At 43.5% G+C, this 20,892-nt stretch overlaps 2 protein-coding genes across 2 annotated transcripts in view; one reads left to right on the plus strand and one right to left on the minus strand.

Annotated features, from left to right (window-relative positions):
* The first annotated feature begins 779 nt into the window (after positions 1–779).
* On the plus strand, positions 780–20,276 carry LOC119173969 (mitochondrial sodium/calcium exchanger protein). The gene is made up of 16 exons (XM_037424754.2): positions 780–1,059; positions 2,133–2,285; positions 5,798–5,850; positions 6,324–6,381; positions 6,784–6,886; positions 7,937–8,104; positions 8,542–8,682; positions 10,794–10,880; positions 11,437–11,565; positions 11,992–12,182; positions 13,757–13,889; positions 14,735–14,934; positions 15,936–16,011; positions 16,833–16,913; positions 17,403–17,467; positions 18,057–20,276. Exons 1-16 carry the CDS (start codon positions 1,021–1,023, stop codon positions 18,234–18,236), a joined length of 1,857 nt encoding a protein of 618 aa, XP_037280651.2. The 5' UTR covers positions 780–1,020; the 3' UTR covers positions 18,237–20,276.
* The window catches only part of LOC119161151 (uncharacterized), a 29,335-nt gene continuing 27,744 nt past the window's right edge, over positions 19,302–20,892 (minus strand). Inside the window, exon 3 of the mRNA XM_037413505.2 lies at positions 19,302–19,488. Coding sequence (XP_037269402.2) covers positions 19,302–19,488 — 187 coding nt within the window. The remainder of the gene's footprint in view (positions 19,489–20,892) is intronic.

The raw sequence follows: 20,892 nt of genomic DNA on the forward strand, positions 1-20,892 counted from the left end.
TTTTTTTCTCGCTCTTCGTCCTTTTTTCATGTTTTTATTCTTGAAATTTTTATAGCGTTCCTCACTTACGCATTATTTAACTATTATCACCTCGCTGCCTCGCGTCGCAGTCATAATAGGCGCTTCGCAGTGCGGAAAAACAACACTCGAACGAATCTTAATCGGAGAACAATAAACGGGATTCCACGGCAGTCGCAGTGTCGTCGCGCTCGCCTATCGACGACGAGGCGCTGATCGAGAACGGGGAACGCAGTCTGGCACAGCTTATCTGGCGTGCCGGCTACGCATACATTGCACGCAAAAGGTACAGCGGACGCGAACGAGACCAGACGCAGCAGGATGAGGAATAAGGCGAGCGGGTTTGGACTTATCTAGCGCAGATACATGTTACCTACGGCATTGCGTTCACCGTCTCGCACTCGAAGCGGTGATGTTCGCACTTGTTTTGCGAGGTGTCGGTGATAAGACCCGCAATGCACGGACCGATGACGTGAGACTGTTGTTTTTACAACGTCCCCTAAAACAAAAGAAAAAAATCCTTCATAACGGCACTTCATGGGCTATAATTCTGAGATAAAGAGAAAGAGAACGTACTGGAAGTTGAGCATTTGGGGAGGAGCAAGACACTTCCGCGGCGCTGAAAGGGGGAGAGGGATATATAGCGGAACAACAAGAACGACATATCATCTCACCTCCCCTACGCATCGCGTTTGTTTTTCTCTCGCCGTCCGAAGTACAGCGTTGCAATGTCATGATTGGCACGCAGGACGACACCGGATGTGCAGGAGGACCACGTGATCGCTCATCCTGGACCAATGAGTGAGCAGGCAGCGCTTCACGAGGAGCACTACTTAAGCGGTGTCCCGGGTCCCGCGACCTCAGCACGGGTTCGCCCCTTCAGCCGATGCATCCGCGCGAACGAGTTTGGAGAGACTTCTACATCGTGACTTTTCGTTCGGACCAGTTCTCAGAAGCCACCTCGTGTTTGAGACCTCGCGTTAGCGTCTACCATACTCCGGAATGGTGTCCACAGCTGCGGTCGAGTTTATGGCGGCATCGGTGAGTCGGTCGTCCTCTTGCTCAGTGTTCTTCCTTAAAAAAGTGTCAGCAACTCAAACCTTACAGGACGAGCTATGCTGATAAGGGGAAACACTTTAGGCATTTACTTTCACTTTCTAGAAATTAGAGAGTTGTAGGCTTTGTTTCCTAAACCACATATGAGTATCTCGTAACTCCTATATATGTGAATTCTAGTTGTTACCTGTGCATTAAATGGTTTACACAATAACTTGTTGATGACATCAGGACAGCACACTAAACAGTGCGTTGCGTGCCGAAAATAATAACACATATTCATATGCCCCTTATATGATAGCGAGACTGTAACAGTCCAGATAACAAAAACATTCATTTCAATTTTTTTAGAGTGTCGTGCTTCAATGTATTTGCGCTTTACGGAAAAGAAAAAGTATGTCATATATACCTTGTTCGTTGTCTTCTTACTTGCCATATAACGCCATTTAGTGTGTGTGTTCTTTTTTTTTTTTTAGTGCCAGAGTACTACCTTCTATTTTATTTTGCAAGCCGCCCTTGGCAGTTGGTAACGCATGGCCAACCAATACCTTCCCTCTATTAAATAGTAGAAATAAACATTTTTTTCCCGAATAAACACTGCTTCCAGTTCTTGTCTAGTCCTTCAAGTCGGCTACATCAAACTTACAAACAGCCATTCTATAGCACCGATCTATATATAAAAGTTTTTGAACTGTCCTGCGGATACCCGCGTAGACCCAGGAATAATATTGAAATGCAGGCTGGTCCATATAAATGCACAGTGGAAAATTTTTCGCACAACTGCAGATGGGTCAAAAAGAATTTCGCAAGAACCTGTGATCTACTCTGTTCCTTAGAAAATTTTTCGTTGTGTCGTTCTCTTGTGAACTCAAATTTTTCTTGTGGACGCTGATTTTTACTGAAAATTGTATGCATGAGTAACTCAATATTGTGGCGAATTTGATCAATTTAACCTGCTTATCAGCGCATGGTCCGCCTTGTTTATTTTACTGCGCAGTACTAAAGAAAAAAACGACATACATCACGGTCTATAACAATATCGCCTACCCTTTCTGCAGTGTCGGGACGTGACGAGCTTGAACCAGACTGACAGGTGTGAGTTTGTTCGTTCTGAACCATCATGTGCCTCCAACATGGGCTACGTCAACTACATAGAGGGAATCTACTGCCTCTTTGGCCCTGCACACTTCGTGGAATCTCTCATGCTCACGGTAAGTGCCCTGTTCAAAACAGCGGAAAGTTTTGTGATCACGTTGAATATTGCATTAAAGTGCATAGAGTTTTTACGTAACAGCGCTCGGGGCCTAAAGTACAAAAAGTCACTGCGATTATGAAATAATTGAGCTTGTAAATTTCTAATATATGATACCGCTGTGACGCGGACACTTTTTATCGCGACCGGGAACTCATTGGAATGCCGAATTCTTCCTTTGCGCAAGCTAAAAAAGAACGCCAAGCGCTGTCGAGAAATTCGATCTTGACCGGGCTCGATCGCAATCGGCAATGCACCATATGTCGCCGGTACAGGTTACAGTTACCGTCAATACTCTCCACATCTCCGCTCCTGTTACCTTCGTACTGCGTCAGACAGATACATGTCAGCTGTTAGAATTTTCTATCTTTATGAATAATCGCAGTGTGCTACCGCAACACAGACTTCTCGCTTCTTTTTAGAACGATTATTATTTTATGAGCACTTGGCACAACATCAATTCTAGAATTTCATCCCTTAATACCAATATTTAGTATTTTGGCATATTTTAGAATACGTTTTCTCTACAAGTTCTTTTTCGTTTTCTAAAGCTACATGTTTCCCTTGACAATTTCCCGCGGCAACAATCTAACACCTGAGTTATGTTACTTCGAAAGTGTAAAGTTGCCATTTGCCACTACAGTGACGGCAAAAATTGTACTTTTATATTGCAGAGAGCTCCAAGAAAATCATACACTTATCATATATTCCTTTAACTAGTTTTCGATTAAAGATTCATTTTGCTATCTAAGCCTTTGAGAGAACTGCAACTCATGGAAAGCTAGATCTGCTGGATTTTCCTTTCATGCTTACGCACGCAATAAACAGCTGTGCCCGTCGCATCACGTCGTAAAAGCATCCCGCGCCACATGGGCATGACAGGAATTGCCCCACTTTATGGATGTCCCTCAGACAGCGTCGCAGCCGCAATTATACGTACTTGTGTCGCAAACAAGGTGCGATGAAGCATCCTCACAGATAAGAGTCATTTCAACGACCAGATGTGGGAAGGGTAATCACGCCACAGCAAGCACAACAGTGACGTGTATTGCATCATACATTTGTCTCAGTTAAAGGTAAATCAAGATCAGGCAATTCTGAGCGTCGACACCGCGAGCGAAAACGGGTTTTCATGAATAACTGCATTGTGCTAATAAGAGAAGCTTCGTTGGTGACTTTGGTTGCCACGTTTAATTGAGCTCTAAAGGTATACAGTTCTTGTGAACAGTGAAATTGGCGGCTGGTCCTAGGCATCGCCCGGGGTTCCAACACTTGGGCCAGGTACTTTTTTAATGTCAGAATAGCACGAGTTCAACTAGACACATGAGTTTGTAACCGGCTAAGGTTTTACGAAAAATGACGCCATATGCATGAAGTGAATGATGATGAAGAAGCTTGCTCCGGAAGTTAAACCTGGTAAACTGTGAATTATTATTATTATTATTATTATTATTATTATTATTATTATTAGTAGTAGTAGTAGTAGTAGTAGTAGTAGTAGTAGTAGTAGTAGTAGTAGTATAACGAACGCCCGTTGCAGCGCCCCCTCCCTACTGCGCGAAAATCGGCGGATTTGACTAGCATTCGCAAGCGCCAAGTGCCTTGGAACGGTGCTAACTATGGGAGCACCCACGGACGCCGGTCGCGTCGGTTGCGTCTCGCGTCGGAGCTCGCGTTTTTATGGCGTAGCGTCGCTGGCCCAGCGTGCCCTCTCGTCCAAGAAGAGAGAAGGACGCGCGAATCGCGTCCCATTCTGACCCTGTCATTCGCTCCAGACGAAGCATGGCTACTATGGCCGGTGGATGGGCAAGGCTCGAGCATAAGGAGCAAGCTCCTAAAACTTTAGAGGTTGCGACGAAAAAAAAGGTGGCAACAATTATTTTTTTTAATATTAATTCATTTGATTTTCGGCTCATGGAAGCAGCAAGAAACTCTCGGGAGTTAAAAATGTGATAGTGGAAGTTTGCAATCTTTCACTATGATAACTTCTCACCAGACTAGAGGCTGTTAAGTTTGGGGACACGCATTCTATGCGATTCTTAGCAGCTAATCGCACGAGCAAAACATCATCATTTTTTTTTTGCCTTATTGGCCTGAATTACGGGTCCACCATGTGAACTCGTTGAGTTTGGCTTTAAGTGTTACTGGCCGTGGTAATAAATGACTCTATATAGCAACCCCGCTTAACCGATACCTTGCTTAGATACGGCTGAAGTTTTAAAACACGTTACGCTTCTGGGGTCTGACTTGTCTTTCATCCACTGTCTCATATTCCATGGTCACATAACGGCCAACGAAAGCCTCAAACAAGGCTAACAATGCTCGAAACCAATAAAAGTAAACTAGGTCTAAAGTAACACGAACTACAGCAGTAATCAAGAATTCATCTCAATAGAGCCAGAGTTTCGAAAAGCGCTTCTGAAACATCAGGCTGATCCACGCGCCGCACCAGAGAGGGTGCCACCACCTCGGCAAGCCCACGATTTCATAGACCTGGGCGTTGGCAAGAGCGTGATAACAAAGGGAATAACTGGGTTCTCCGTGTGACACGCTTCCTATAATTTCACGGTTGGGAAGCTGCATTAAGCGTACAATTTAGAGTTACCCCAATTCCTACATAACAACATTTTTAAGTGCGATAGCCTTTCTTGGGGACCTCTGACAGCAAAATTTTGGTCCATTTATCTTTTTGTCTACAGTAACAATTTTCTTAACGGCACCTAACGATATTTTAAATGGCCAACCCCATCCACAGCGCCCACCAATATTGCTCAAGCTTCAGCGTTCATACATGTGCGATTGTCAATTAAAAGGCAATTATTGCGCATTTGGAAGCACCATAATAACACGTTGATGTTTTGTATGTGTTCCTTTATACTAGAGAATGCACACGCACGTAATTTTAAGGACCATAGAGTTTATCATGCTGTGCTGACAGTGCAACGCGATGCTCGAAAAGGCAAGTGTTTCCAACGCTTTGCTAAGGCGACACGGTGGTGGCACCTGCCCGTCACTTTACGTTCTACAACATATCGCATTCGAGACATGCGCGTGTCTTTCTCCACGGGCGCGCACGCCTTCCATCGTTTTCGAAGGTAACTGCCAGATGGCGCTCGTGTCTAACTGCCTCGATGCGCTAGTTTGCCTTCGCTGCGCAGATGCAGACTCTGTAACGCAGCACTTCCAGAATACAATTCACCGATTTTCTCGCGCAGCAGATCAAATAAACGTTTTGTTCACACTCTCCACCCGCAAGATTATCGTCTTTCGACGACATTTGCAGTCAAACGTGCAGATACGGAAACATTTTTTTTTTTGTAAGTGCTGCGTAAACTTTACCTGCTCTGTATTAGGAGGAAGGTACGAAATAAAGGTTAATACTGGTTGCTTTGTGGTATCTGGAGTTGCCTTTATGTTACATTTTCTACGTATCTCTTCGTTGAATAATGTATTACTATTTTCTGCTCGCAGGTGATGTGGTTGCTGGTGTTGTTCGTCGCCCTCGGCGTTACGTCAGGTGACTTGTAAGTGATCATCACTGCACCTGTTTGCGATGACTTCCACTCCTCTCATACTTGTGTCGTGGTTATCGTTTACCCGTAGACATCTAGTTGTTAGAAAGTCAGTGCTAAATTTGAATTGACTGATTTATTACCGCAGAACCAATAAGTACATTGTATTGCCTTCATTCAGGTTGCAACGAGAACATGCATGAAAATTTTAATTAATTCTTTCTCGGCATACCTAATAGACCATATAGATAATAGTAAAGAAGAAAAGCTGAAATGCATAGAATGTGTTTTTATAATGCAAAGTAGACAGGATAGCTCAATTGAAAGCATTCGTAACACGTTTTTAACTACGATAATTTTTCTCGGCCTATTCTTGCTAAGATACAACACTTTGTCACACTGTGCTTATGTGATAATAAACTGATTATATCTATATACACAACAATAAAAAGAAAATTGACCTCTCTAACAAATTTTTCTTCCAGCCTGACCCCAGCGTTGTTCGTCATCTCAAAGACCCTCCGCATGTCCCAGAACATGGCAGTATCCTTTGTGCTGCAGAACTGTGACCTACATTTGCTTGACTAAAATAGCTCATCATAGTCGAAATTGTCGTCTTTCTTGGAGGCTTTCTTCGTTATACCATTTGTCTTTTTTTTAATACGTCTCATACTGAGACAAACTTCCGATGTTCTCTACGTTTGCAGTGCACTTATTTGCCATTATTCACGAATCTATTTTTTCCAAACTTTTTAACAAACTAATTTTTCTTTCAAGCTGAAGGCACTAACAAAACATTTTTTGAACATTTGTGCTGTTAAAGACACGACTCCACATTAGCGTGCTGGTCACTATGCCAAAATGTTCTCGCCTTTTAATTGCGGTGGTTTCTAACAGTGCAGTATAACGTATCTTTATATCAAAAATGCCTTGACTAAAGTGCATGGCGTCACACTCCTCGCATTCGGCAATGGTTCGCCGGACATCTTCGCTGCCCTGGCGGGAGTGAGACAAGGATCATACGAGCTTGTCATTGGAGGCCTTATTGGTGGGTTAAGCTCGATAATCCTTCATAAAATTTGCTTATTGTACATTGTTGCACTTATAGATAAACGAAATATATTTCACGGGTTAAAAGACCGTTGTATGTGAACAACATGTTCATTTACTGATACATTGCATTACTGAACATTATGCACTACAAATTTTAAACTGTAAGGAGATTGTGCTTCCTTGCAGGTCAGGCAACATAGTCTGTTTTCACGCCATTGACGTAAAATAGTCGGCGGGAACCGTCGTGAACGTAAAAACAAATGTCAAACCAACCATCAGTCAGCTCTGCACCACAATTGAACATTAATGGAGCGTAACGTATGCCCCGCCCCAGTAAGCTTCAATTGTTAGTTTGGGCATAATTGTCTGTGAACGAAGCGTCATTGCTTTGTTAATTAAAATATTTATGCTATAAGAAATGACTTACTCATAAACGTTCAATATTACCTAACCAATGCTATCAGCGTCAACTGGCTTTATACAGTTCACGTTATTGAGCTCGCTCATTAACAACTTCAGGAAACGTATTGTCATGACTGTTACTGGCAAGCGTTAATCCCGCTTCGCATAACGTTATTTTAGGGGCGAAGCTCCTTAAGGCGTTGGTCTGTCCACCCCTTGTATGTATGTAGTAGTGCGTAGCTTCCGCTGGCACATACCCGCTCTAAAGCCTGTATATGCCACAGGGGATGCGAGATGAGAGATGGCGGTACTTGGAGTGTTCGCTAGATGGACGCATAGACGGATGGACAGACAGACTAGTAGACAGACGGACGGATGGATAGACGCGCGGATGTATGGACAGATGGATGCATGGACAGACAGGCAGACAGACAAACAGATTGATGGACGGACTCATGAACGGACGCATGTACAGACGGACGGACGCATAGATGGACGCACGGATGGTGGCGTGGACGGACGGAAGCATGGACGGGTTGACGGACGCTTCGCCTCACTCATCATTATTACTCCATGGATATTCTGTGTTTTTTTCCAGAAGGAATCATTCTTTCCTAAGGGCGAATCGTATTCATCTGCGCAGGTGGCGGTATATTCGTCACCACCGTTGTTGCCGGTTCGGTGTTCCTGGTGGCACCCTTCAAGTTGGCCTCCCGACCATTCGTGAGAGACGTCGTGTTCTACTTCTCCGCTGGGGCTTGGGCCTTCTACTTGTTTTATACGGGATCGATCACCATGATGCACGCTATAGGTACGGCTAAATGTTCGTTTTACTGAGATGTTTTTATACTACATACGGAAAAATATTAATATGATAAAAATGGCGAACTGAAAGGGATCAGTTAGCTTACACTTATTGTTGACTATCCACGATGTTTTCCCGTGTTTCCGTACAGCTTCCACGCCTATTGTGGCATGGACTTGTGTAATATGAAGAACGCTCTTAACGACTGTATCATACAACTGCTAGGTACTTTCATACTATGTTGTCAAGCTAAAAGCAAGAATTCAAAAGCAAAATCATGAACAAACTTTTAGTAAGAATTGTGGAAGAAGGCATGCTATAGTGGGCGTCAGTAAAGTGAGAATTCCAGAGTAGAGTGGTCTTTAAAAAGAAAATTGAACTTCAAATAGAAACAAAATCAGCAGGCAGCCCTTCAAGACGGAGTTTTCTTTCTGAACACGCAGGTTTCATCTGCCTCTACTGCGCATACATTACTGTTGTCGTCGTGAGTGGAATAGTTTACCAAAGGTACCTGGTCAAAGAGCAGGATCGCCAACAGCGAGACACAGAAAAAGCTGGCCACGATGAAAAGCCTCCTAAGAACGGTAGGTGCTTCCCCACTCGACCAACGCTTCTGGCGCTGACGGTTTGCAGGCTCGTATGTACTGCCAAACCGGACGGGCGCCATGTCTTGCGTCGGCAGCGCCATCTCACCTTGGTGCCTGTCACCTGGATCGTGCGCGTGGGATGCAGAAACCCGCCTCCGAGCTTTTGGCAGACGGCTTGACGCTAAAGTGCAGCGCAAGTGTCCTTCTCTCCTTTGGGTAGGAGACGGTCTTCCGAGACCCGCGTCGGTAGCGCGCACTTTCACACAGAGGTGTGGCTGCTAAAAGACGGATTCAGCGTTTCTGTGCCTTCACAACGCACGTAAGGTATACAAAAGCTGTCCTTTTGAACTTTTGTGATGCAACCCCTTTCGCCGTACTGTTACCGCACAATTTGATGGTCCTTGGCACCATTGTCTCGCTTCTTGCAGGACTACCTCGGGAGTCGTAAGCTCTCCGAGTTCTCATATCTTTTGTCGTTCTGGATGTTGATTTTTGCGAACTCGTTTGTGCTTTTCAACCCAGAACTGTATATATCTTGGTGTGAGAGCTTTGTACTGTATCCAGAGCTCCCGAGAGTCTTTCGTGTCTCACTCAATTTTTGGCATTTCCTATTCGTTTCGATATCTTCAGTCACCTGCTCTGTCTTTCAGTCCCCAGCGCTGTCGTTCATCGTCTATATGTGTACAGTTTTGCAAGAGGACTGCTCTTCTGACTTACACTTGTTCAGTGCTGTCCTTGTGCGAAAGTTGTGGCCGTTTTCTTCATTTTAAGCTGTATGCATCTGCTTGAACTCAAGGTGTAAGAAAGCAGCCTTGGTGTACTTCGTTTTCGAGAGGCAAAAAAAAAAAGCTATGAGCATTCGACTTTGCAAGCGTCGAACGAAGCGCATGTTTTGCATGGAGACTTCTTATTTGGTTCTGATATGTCATAAGCATGCAGCCTGATCATTGCGAATCACCTGCATTAAAGCATGTCACTGTCGACTGTAGCAACCTTTATGGACATGCACGTCGTTCAGCTTGTGTGTTTGTACTTTTTTGCTTGTTTGCGAAAAGACACTTTGACAGAGCTCCTTAAGCCTGCGGCTCAAGAAAAAAATGACAACATTAAGATGGCTAAAGTTGCATGAAGAGCAACGTGCCTTTTGAAAATCGTGTTTTTCTCCGTGGTCGCGTTGTTGTACTTTAAAGTCTTAAGTCTTCTGCATATCCTGCGTTCGAGTACTGCATTTTTCTAGCCAATTTAGAATGCTATTCATACGTGATTTCTATTCGTAGTCCTAAAGAGAGCTAGAAAAAATTCTATTTTTTGTATAGAGACGCTGTATCTGTGTTGTGATATGATAATTAAGATGGTTTTAAAATCTAGACAAAGAGTAGAATTTAATTAGGACTAGCCAACATAACAAAGTGCATGCTAACTTCACAAGGAGGTCATAAGCACAGTGCTGCATGACACTGGTGCTTATTCAGAGTGAAACGAAAGGGCTCGTTTTATTTCAATCGCAGAATGAATGCGAAGTGCTCGAACGCAGGACAAATGCCTTAATTCTTGGGTCTTTGTCTTCCAGGCCCCCCCAGCGCTAAGGTGGCGCCTCACCGCCCACAGTGTGGTGTCCCGCCCAAGAGTGTTGTAGCCCCCAACAAAACACACGCTTGGCAAATGCCACCCGTAAAGCTTAAGACACAAAATGAGTACGTACCACATGGCCAACCCACCCCACAAAAAAAGAGAACCACCAGGTATCACAATCTTGGTCACAAGAACAGGTACATCACTACGTAGTCAATTAAAAGGCAACACAGCAACGTACTTTGTATTTAGCATAAAGGAACCACGAGAAGGCCAACGCAAGGACACGTCGAACGCAAACGCTGCCACCTCTCCGGCCATCGCTTGTGTAGGAAGACGACGAATGCGAACGGAGACTGCGTGTGCGTCCGGAGTGTTCTTGTGGAGGTCTTTCCGAGTTCGTTTATGGTAAATCTTCACTGGTACACATCCTCGAAGGTACCTGTTCTCGCAATCTTTTATCTTACTCAATTAGTAGCATGCTCCCTGCAACTATATTTCATGTGCATCTCTTTGGCACTTCGTTTCGGTTACAGAAGTATCCACAGTTGCAAGCGAACTCACTTTCAATGGAAGACGGCACTCCTTAGATGACCCGGAGCGGGCCTATGTCGTGCCAATCGGTAAGTGTACTCGGTGTAATTGGCAACTTCTATTTGCGTCCTGTTTTACAAGAATCAGAACGTTGTTTGGTGTTCCGTGCGAAGGCTTTGTCATATTTACGCGTTTCTTTAAATAGATAATAAGCAGCAAAGAGACGAAAGTAACGTTACAAAGCCTGAATTTCATAAAATATGTTTGCCTTTGGCTAGACTGCTGGTTTAACTTGAGTTCAAAGTTGAATCTACTCGCATGAGGAATATAGGTTTCTAGCACAGGAAGAAACGAACGGCGCTTTGTACCTGACAGAGGCCCCTGGCATTGTGAATTCAACACCCGGGGCGAGAAGCACAAAGTGTTTATCCTATATGTTTGCCCATTGGAAATGTAGTTAGTAACAGTATACATAGTGGCATCGAGGTAGATTAAAACTTTCTGGGGGGAATAAGTCTTCATTCAGCGGCTTCAAGTGACTTTCTCGGGGTCATATTTACAGTCGCATGCTTTTTCTAAAGGTTTGTAGCAAGAGTGTTGTTGCTTGGTAATCTCTGTTCAGTGCCATTTTTTTTTTCTTTGCAGCATTCAGATATTTGAAAACCGAACCGAGCAATGACATTGAAGCTGCCCGGAAAAACACAGAGCCAGATCCCGATGAGGGCATCTATTACATCAACCTCGGTGCTGACAGCCTTGAGGAGGAAGTCGACGGTAAGTTGATCGTTTCGCATTGAATGATGTCAGATAAATTCCGTAGATTGTTTGCTGTCTTATGTATATAGAGGAAAAAGAAGAGGCAGCAAAGTGAAAATTGCTGCCTCGAGCTACCAGTGTTGTAAAAAGAAGTGTGCATTGCTCTGCTCTGCTTATTCAAGCAATGTTTATTCAGATCAAAGATGAGAACACGCTGTATACATCAAGCCGTACCACCAGTACTTGTCTCGCGCTTTCGAGTCTTAATTGACTAATGGCCAATGTTGCACTGCTGGCTGAACGACGGCCAATGTAGCGTAATGGTAAATTCATTGCTAATGTCGCCTTGAATGGCTTAACAGCAACGTTGTCTTCCTTACATGCCAGTGCAATATCTGACTTGCCTACCTAATATAAACTGTTCTCTGTTCTTTTTTTTTTCAGTGGACACACTTACCATTGCCGTCGACAAACCAAGAAGATCCTCAAAACCGGACAAGCTTCCTTGCATCCCGGAGGAAGAGGAAAAGAGCTCAACGGGCCTTGTATTGGACGTGATCAACAAACTTCTCTCCGTTAATTTGGACGAGAAAGAGAAGGAGGCATTCCTGATGTACCTCGTTAGCATTTTTAAGGTAGCTGCTTGTTCTAATTTTATCCTTGAACTCACACTTTGGAACAGTATGACATTACAGGTGTTTCGACAAATGCAGTTGAGTCGACTAGTCATGATTAAGGGGGAGCTGTCTATAACAAATGTTCGCCCGCAAGAACGACATGCCTGGGGAAAATTGGGATTTACTGACTTATTTACTAGTATGGTACCTATGTTATAAGCAATGATGGGTCATTAATGTTTTTCTTACACCCACTTTTCTTGCCCGGTTTGCACGTTGGATGGCACGTTGCATGGTACGTTAACAGCAGGGATTCAGCTAGCAACTAATTTCCACGACACCTTAAGTATGCTGTGCATGTGTTTCTATGCGTACGTGTACATAGTATACAGATGAAAAATTTCTGGTGTGAAAGTTTTGAAGCCCCCCCCCCCCCCCCGCCCTGTTTCTTTTCAGCGCCAGCGGTAGACAATGTCATTAATGTTGGAAGTCTACATGCAGAGTTATTTAACTCTTTTTGCTCTCTTTGTCCCGAGTCATGTCAGTGGCTGTTATTTGGAAGAAAATGTCACCTTCACATAGGTTTCTAATGTGCATGATCCCATTAAAAAGGGAACAGACAAACCCACTCGGGAAGCTGATACAACGTACAATGGTTGAGCGTGCGACAATGCTACAGATGCGTTGACAGTCATGTCCACAATGTTATCTGCCCTTAACATGCTCTGCAACGTGCTTACTAGGTAACAATGCTATCTACGTTGTTAATGAGTCGAATCGAGACCCAGGGGCTTAGCAAAACTACACATGAGCAATCGGTGCAATAGTTAAACATAGTCTGCTGGACTTCGTCATCCTTCGTCGAGGCAAGAACTTCCGTGGTATGATGGTTGATAGTTTGCCACAAAACCGCGTCTTTTCTTGTTTAGCAGAACATTTCAGGAACAAAGCCGTATAGTATACGGAAACTTGAAGTCACCTTAACAATAGAACCATGCATATTCATATAGTTTATTAATATTTATTGCTTATTGCTGCGCCATTGAACATGGTGAAGACGAGGTGAAAGGATGAGTGCATGATATTATGAACACCTTAAGGTATATACATAACAACCATCCACAATTTCGGTTGAAGAGGCTAAATGCTGGTTCAGTAGCCGCAGCTCCTACTGATACCTGTTTTATCAGGTAGTTTAACTTACCACTGAATTTAATACCGATGGTACTGGGGATGCGAGGACTGTTCTGGTGCTCCTTCCTATAGTGATAGCTGCTGCATCAGCATCCTGTTGTTTTAGAGACTACGTGATATTCTAGACAGGTACTCTTGAAAATTCTGCTAAATATCCGTTGGTTCCTGCTTTAATATTGCGCAAGTTAGTTATATGACAAGATCGTAACATCAATGATGCATAACGCCGCATATGCTTGTATTTGGGCCACATATGCTCGTAAGCACACCAAAAGCGTGCAAAACAGAGGCGGCGTTGGTACTTTCATGCTGCTTTGCTATACTGCGCGCATGTAGTGTTGTGCGCAACTATAACTAGGATAAGCAACACCGTCTGTGTCGCTCTTCGTCTCCCATAGATACCAGTGTTTTTCACTTTGGCAATAACGACCCCGGTGGTGGACCTCACCCAGAAGAACAACAACTGGTGCCGCCCTCTCAACGTCATCCACTGCATTACAGTCCCTGTGCTCCTAGTCTGCGTCTTTGGGCGTAAGTATCAATCTTTCGTTTTGTATACATTGTGTAGACTGTATTGCATCGCCATAGTATTTAGTATCGCTTACGAACTTTTTGTACGTTTCGTAGTGAAAATATTAAGGGAGTTTGCGTGGACGCTCTCATTCACCAATTATATTGTCTTATTTATGAGGAAACGAACCGTTTCCATTTTCCTTTGAGACTATGCATAACGACCCAGACATCTCCACAAATAATCATTCCGCTACACTGTGCTAGACTTAAATTCAATCCGGTTAATGTTGTTCACGTAAACGTGTGATTCCTACGTGTGCATCGAGTAGCACAGTAGGCCCCTTTTACAAAGACTAATTTAAAAGCGGAGGTCAGTACTATATGTAGATGACTTGAGGTGTGTATCCACCGTTCAACGCTTGCGTTTTTTGCTCCTTCATAGCAACAACGCTGCCAGAAAATCTGCCGCATACACTTCTAGAACTTCAGAAAATTTGTATATTTATATCTGCATGTTGTGATTCACAGCTCAAGGTCTGAACCCACTCTGTACAGCCTAATTTATGCCCTGGAGCCTAATAGAATAGACATTTGTAGTATCGACCGTGAAGCTTGTTAGTAATAAGGTATATATCTTTTCTTCGCGAGAGAGTCATACAGTGTTAAACAAGATCTGCAGGAGCTATACAGGAGTGTGCGTGGTCTGTAGAGTCCGAACGGAGGTAGCTTTTACTCTTTCGATAATGTACATGTTATATTGGCATTATGGTAAAAGCTTACTGAAGGCTGGGGGACATGATCTTCAACGACCTGTTCTCGTTTTAGACGGCAATTGCAACTTTCTAACTAGCTTTCACTTGCAGTGGGCAAAGTGGAGATCGGCGGCGTGGTTCCCCTATGGACGGTTGTTGCCGCTGTAGGTGCCCTGATTGGAGTGGTCGTGCTGTTAACGTCTGAAAATGACAAGGCACCCAAGTACCACTTCGTATTTGCCTACGCCGGCTTCTTTGTTGGCGTCGTGTGGATCTACGTCATCTCCATGGAGATCGTCGTCTTGTTGCAGGTGAGCGCGATGCCGGAAACAACTTAACCTTGTTTTTTCCACAGTATCACCTCTATTTGGTGCAACCGAGGGATACACTACTTGACAGGCATTCGATTTAGAAGGCTCGCTTGAAGGTTCTTGCAGAAGTGGTTGCGAAACAAGCTTAGAAGTAAATGTTCTGGACCTTTCTGGTGATTTACATTACCTTGTGTTTTGACATGTGTTGCTAGCACACTGTCGAATAGTATAACGACATATTGCTCACCGAATGCTAATTTATGCGTTGTCGATCAAAACTACGCTTGAAAATTCGCAGGGAAGTGTAGGGCGACTAAATTTCTATGAAGGACTCTCGTGTATTTTCTGCAGAAATTCAGGACACAGTATCATTAAAAGTTTATTAGGTTTGCATGAGAATTGACATGAATGCTGGTAACATCACACCATGCATTGCTAATCGGCATACAGGAACCAGTCACTGCGTATAAATGGCAAATAAGTCACTGCTGATAACGCAGCACTACTGCAAGAACGTGTTTGTGCACACCCTATTTTTGTTGCGCAGCTGAAGCACAGAAATGAATGAATACAAAACTAGTGCAGCTTTCACTGAGTCACACAAGGCTGGCTTGGGTCTTAGCAGAGCTGGTGGGCACCAGCTCTGCTATGAACCAACAGAGAACCTGGTTTCAACTGCTCTTGTTAACCATACATACAGAATGCTTCGATGGTTATCGAGGGCTTTCCTGTTCATACTGAAGACATCGTCTACCTACGACACGCCACAAACCTAGGCCATAACTTCTCTGCAATAAAATGAACAATTATAACTGTGATGGTCATAAAAACCAGAAACAATGGGGTGGTTAATGGTAGTGGTTTCACTGGCACGGCTGTATTGTGAAGACGTAATTGTCCCGACAACATGTTATGCTAAACGCTTGCCAGTGCGGGAACAATGTTAATCCCTGTCATATAAGTTTAGTCATGTGAATGCGATGTTCTCGTTTTTTTTGCAGGCCGTTGGCATTGTGTTTCGCATTAGTGATGGAATACTCGGACTGACAATACTCGCATGGGGAAACGGTCTTCTCGGTAAGTGGCTAGATTGTTTTCAAGTTCAGGCAAGTAGACCAGTAATGTAGCAAGGATTAAGTGATGTCCCATGCATTGACTTGACAAAAAGATGCTCCCACTTCATATCTACCACTCGGAGGGATGACATCAAAGACGTGCTTTTTTTGTAGATCCAAAAGTTTGAAGAACTCAAAGTCTTCTGGAGTGTGAGCAATGATGCTATTTGTTTGCAAGCAAAAATCATTCTTTCCAGAAAGAAAGACAGAGCTGTATTGTATTTCATCTCTCTCATAGAAACCGACTTGCCGAATAAACGTACATCCTCGAACCCATGTGCAGTTGGCGCTTATCACTAACACAATCTTTCATTGGATTTTGTAGTGACAGTTTTGCGATAACAATTCTGAATAAACAAGAAACTTCTATGAAAACCAATCATGCAACGCAAGATGATCTTATCTGTGTGGCCTTCAAACAAAATGGCTTTCAACGACCCGCGTGTCTTAAATAGTTGGTTGCATGTCCACCCAGGCCTCTTAAACGACGAGACATTGTTATAATTACTCGAAATTATTTCAAGTAATTTATGGAATAAGATTCTCAGGTTAAACTTATGGGCATTTTGCACAGCCTCACTGCTTAACAACGAGGTAATCATAATTATCATGTGTGTCATTAGCCTTTCAGTCAAATGTTGGTGAGCAAGGCATTAATATATTTTTAATTCTGTAAAATGCAACACTATCTTCATGCCTGTACCATGTGAGATATTATGCTCCTGAAACTGTGATGTATGATTACGTTTATATTGCTTCCTTCTCCAATGTCTTCGTTTCCAGACTTTCTTGCCAACGTGAACATCGCCAGAAAAGGCTACCCACGAATGTCTATCTCGGCCTGCTTTGGAACACCCTGCCTGAGTATCCTTTGACAAACTGCATGATATCTATGTTCATCTATTTTTTACGTATGCGTACTCATCTTCACGATTCGTTAAAGTCTGCCCAGTTGCTGTTTTCCTAATTGTATTTCACCCGCAATAGGCATCGAGAGCACACGATGAAAGCCTGTAGGAAAGCCATCAGGTCTTATATTTTATAGCTTATGTGTATATTCTGCTAACATTGAGAAAGAATTTAAATTCGCAGACAATATACCTTCAAGAACACAGTTCTTGTTCAGGAAAATGACTACATGATAGGGCAGCCGATCTAAATTTAGACTCTATCGTGCTTCCCACCTGCCAATCTAATCCGCAAAGAAATTTAGGGGCTGCTATCACCGACATTATGCTTGCAGCTCATTTGCTGTTTCTTGTGTCAGCATATCACCGACATTATGATTGCAGCTCATTTGCTGTTTCTTCTGTCAGCATCTATTCGCACGCTCTCCTTAACTGCTTCCTACAGCTCTTCTACTCGGTGTTGGAATTCCATCTATTATTCAGTTAGCCGGAACAAACAGCGTTCTTGTGGTGAGTATTGGAATTCTTTTAGATAATATCTTCCATGCCATCATGTCTCAGTGCTAAAGTAGTGGCTAGAATATCTCGTGATGGTTCTGCAAGATAATTGTTCTTTACAGCCGTCACTGAGGAATATTGAGCACTACTTCTCATGTTCATTTCTTTACCTGTTCTTCTAAAGCGTAATTAAATAATTAAAGCCTAATTGTTCTATTTCGTGACACACACTAGTCTTTTTCGTAGCAGTTAAGCAAGAGTAAGCTGCATTCATCTATAAAATTCATTTGTGACGAATTACACAGAAAATATATGACAGACAAAACCTGAGTAGGTTGTGCTTTTGTCGCCCCAATACTGCGCCACACATTCTGATGGGCTTTGCAGTAGAGGAGCGTGCAATGCCGCTGATCCGCTTGTGTACCACGAATTGACGTAAATATGAAAAGTTGAGCCTTCCTAATTTCTCCCGTATCAGAATTAGATCTCAACCTCTTCAAAACTATATGTTTTATTTTATACTTTCTTTGAATGCATCAGAGAATACACCTACTTTCTTTTTCTAAGACTTTCTCTCTGTCTTTTTGTTTTTCATGCCCAGCTTCGCTACACCAAGCTCATCACGGTGCTCTTCTCTGGTCTAGCCACCAGCCTATTGTCTTCAATGGCCACAATGCTGGCAACACGCTTCGAGAGCAAGCGCTTCTACGGTGGCGTGCTTCTTGCCATTTACTTCACGTTCCTCGTCGTTGCCGTACTTGTTGAATCTGGATTAGTGTGAAGAGACACACACATAGAACACACATGCCACACACGAAGCACAAAGTGCTTAAAGTAAGTTTACTGCTGCTCTGAATTTCACAACGGAAGGAAACGCATGGGCAAATTATGACGAGGCGTTTTGCACAGCTTTCATGCACGTGTCCTTCGAAGCACTTCATCAATCTCGCAGTTGTGGTTAACAAGAGGGCGTGTAGGTAACTGCATCAGGTTTTGGCTCCAACAGTGAGTCCGTGAGCGGAAGCGTGTCAAGCTCTGTGGACAGAACTTACCGGGCATTCGTGCTCTCAGCTAGTCGCTGTTTTTTTTTCTCTTATTCCAGAGAGCCGGTCTTCATAACTGGCGAAACTACATGACGTCCACGCTTTGCACGTGGCAACTGAAAGCAAGACACGCGCGAGTCTAAGAACCACAGTCGTTTGATCTTTGCATTCTTTGGCAGCCGCCTATTGTGAGCAGCTTAACTCGCACGGGTCGTCCCACCTAATAAAAGCCACGGTGAAATACCACACACACACACAAATACCACACGATGGCTCGTTTTTTTAATGCATTAATTTTGTACAAAGCAGAAAACGAAAACCATGACGTCTGTCTGCTTGTGCATGGTGAGACTGGCGAAGGAGAGGTTGATTTTTTGTTTTGTGTTCTTTCTCGCGTTCTGTGCACCAAGGACAAGGCTGCGCATTGTATACTCTTGTATTTTATTAGTTTCTGAGAGAACTCTTTGGTGCTGGGGATGGTCTAGCATTTGCTTCTGGGGCGGCATTGAAAGGAAACCCTGAAACGAATTGGATGATAATATACAAACCTATTGACATGCAGCGGCAGTTCTTCGAATAGTAACAGACTGGTTCAGGGACTCTGAGTTTAACGTATAATTACAAGGCTTCAAGCAGCCACTCTGTTACAGCTTGCCGCTGTGCCTCCACAATGACTTTTCAGCCAACTCTTCATTTTGGGCACCTCACAGTTTTGTGATGTCACTCATACCGCTAATAATATCGTGTTCTCGCATTCTGTATACCGAGGGAAAGAACGGGAGTGACAGCGGTTGTGACGGCACTTAGTGGCATCGAGACCAGCCAGGCAAGCGCGGGGCGTAACCTCCGCCATCTTCCGTGCGCCGGCGGAACATCGCGGAAGGCAGGGCATAGCCCGTCAGCCCGGTGAAGTTGTTGAGCGAGAAAAGCACGGTTTTGGAGAAGTGTGGCCTTCCAGTGTCCCATAGTTCCTTCCATACAATGTACTTCCTGTGTTGAGAATAATGTACTCTAGTTCTAGGCTAACCATGCACGAAAGTTCCAAAGCCGTTTCAGGGACATTCCAACGTCGTCGTTGTGGGAAAACTACATAAATATTTATTTGCATTTTCGTAAGGGCGAAGTATACACACAGATTGTTCCTGAAGCTCTCTTGAGCATGTCCTTGCTCCTTCAAATGTATACGCGTTATTTATGTCGCGCGTGATAAACTCGCATTCTTCAAGTTACCGGGCTTGTACGACTCCTGTCAGTGGCAACATTTCTTGTCGGAATGATCTTTTTTTTTACTTCTTTTCTGAAAAACTAACTACACCGTTAGATCTGAAACACAATCTTTTTTCCAGTCGTCTTTTCGCTTCTTTAGCTATACAATTTTGAATCTCTCCCACTTCAACTTTAAGTATTGGTGGCGTTGTGCATGCGTTGTACACTTCACCGTCAATACAACCAATAGTCCTGACATTTCTCGCTCCCATAGTGTCGTTTTGCTTTTGCGGCACAATTTTTTATGAAAAAGCTGGCTGTGTTGACGCCTAGGCTATGGTGAATAAGCAAAGCACCTATGAACACAACGAAGACGAAGATGATTTTCATCCCCCGGTGCCGCCATGGTCTGGCGTTTTCCGAAATCTCTTATGTGGATACGTATGAGCCGTAACGGGGAGTTGCTTGTTGAGACTATTTTGCGCATGCATTTCTTACTTCTGTATTATTGTAATACTAGTTGCAATATTTGTTCTGTACTGACCGCAATAAATTATATTCCTTGTTCCAAACGGCTTCGTGTTTTATTGATGAAGCTCTGCCTCTTCTTAGCATGTGCGGGGGCATTTAAAAGTCCTCAGGTCTCGTTGCCGTAAGATTACACCAACCTTTCACCACCTCTGCATGAACTATTGACGTGACCTCTGTAAAAGCGTGTCAGCAGATGAAACTTTTACTACCTTTTAAGAAGCAATGAAGCCAACCATTTGCCACATTAGGTCGCCATTCTGCCAGTAAACAATTTCAGTAACTTCAGCAGCTTTCAGACTTCGATATAGCATTTGAACTGCCAAACTATCTATATAGTGTCATGTACGCGTAACAATGTCCACACAACAATAGCAACACTCTCAATGCTTGGCGTACCTAAAACACGCATGCTTGCTAGTACTATAAGAACACGAGCAAGACGTGGCACAGCTGTTTTTCTTCTAAGCACTTCCGCTCCAGCTCCTCCGGTTTTCGAAAAGCAGAGTTAAAAAATAAAACTGGTACAATAATTACAGTTCTGATTCAACATCAGTTTTATTGGTTACATATGGTACCGGAGCCTAAGTTTACTTAAGGTAAGGACCACGTAACTGTCAGCATAATAAAATTATTTGATTGAGTTCTTTAAAAACGAAC

Source organism: Rhipicephalus microplus, chromosome 3, assembly GCF_043290135.1.
Source record: "Rhipicephalus microplus isolate Deutch F79 chromosome 3, USDA_Rmic, whole genome shotgun sequence".
Lineage (NCBI taxonomy): Eukaryota > Metazoa > Arthropoda > Arachnida > Ixodida > Ixodidae > Rhipicephalus > Rhipicephalus microplus.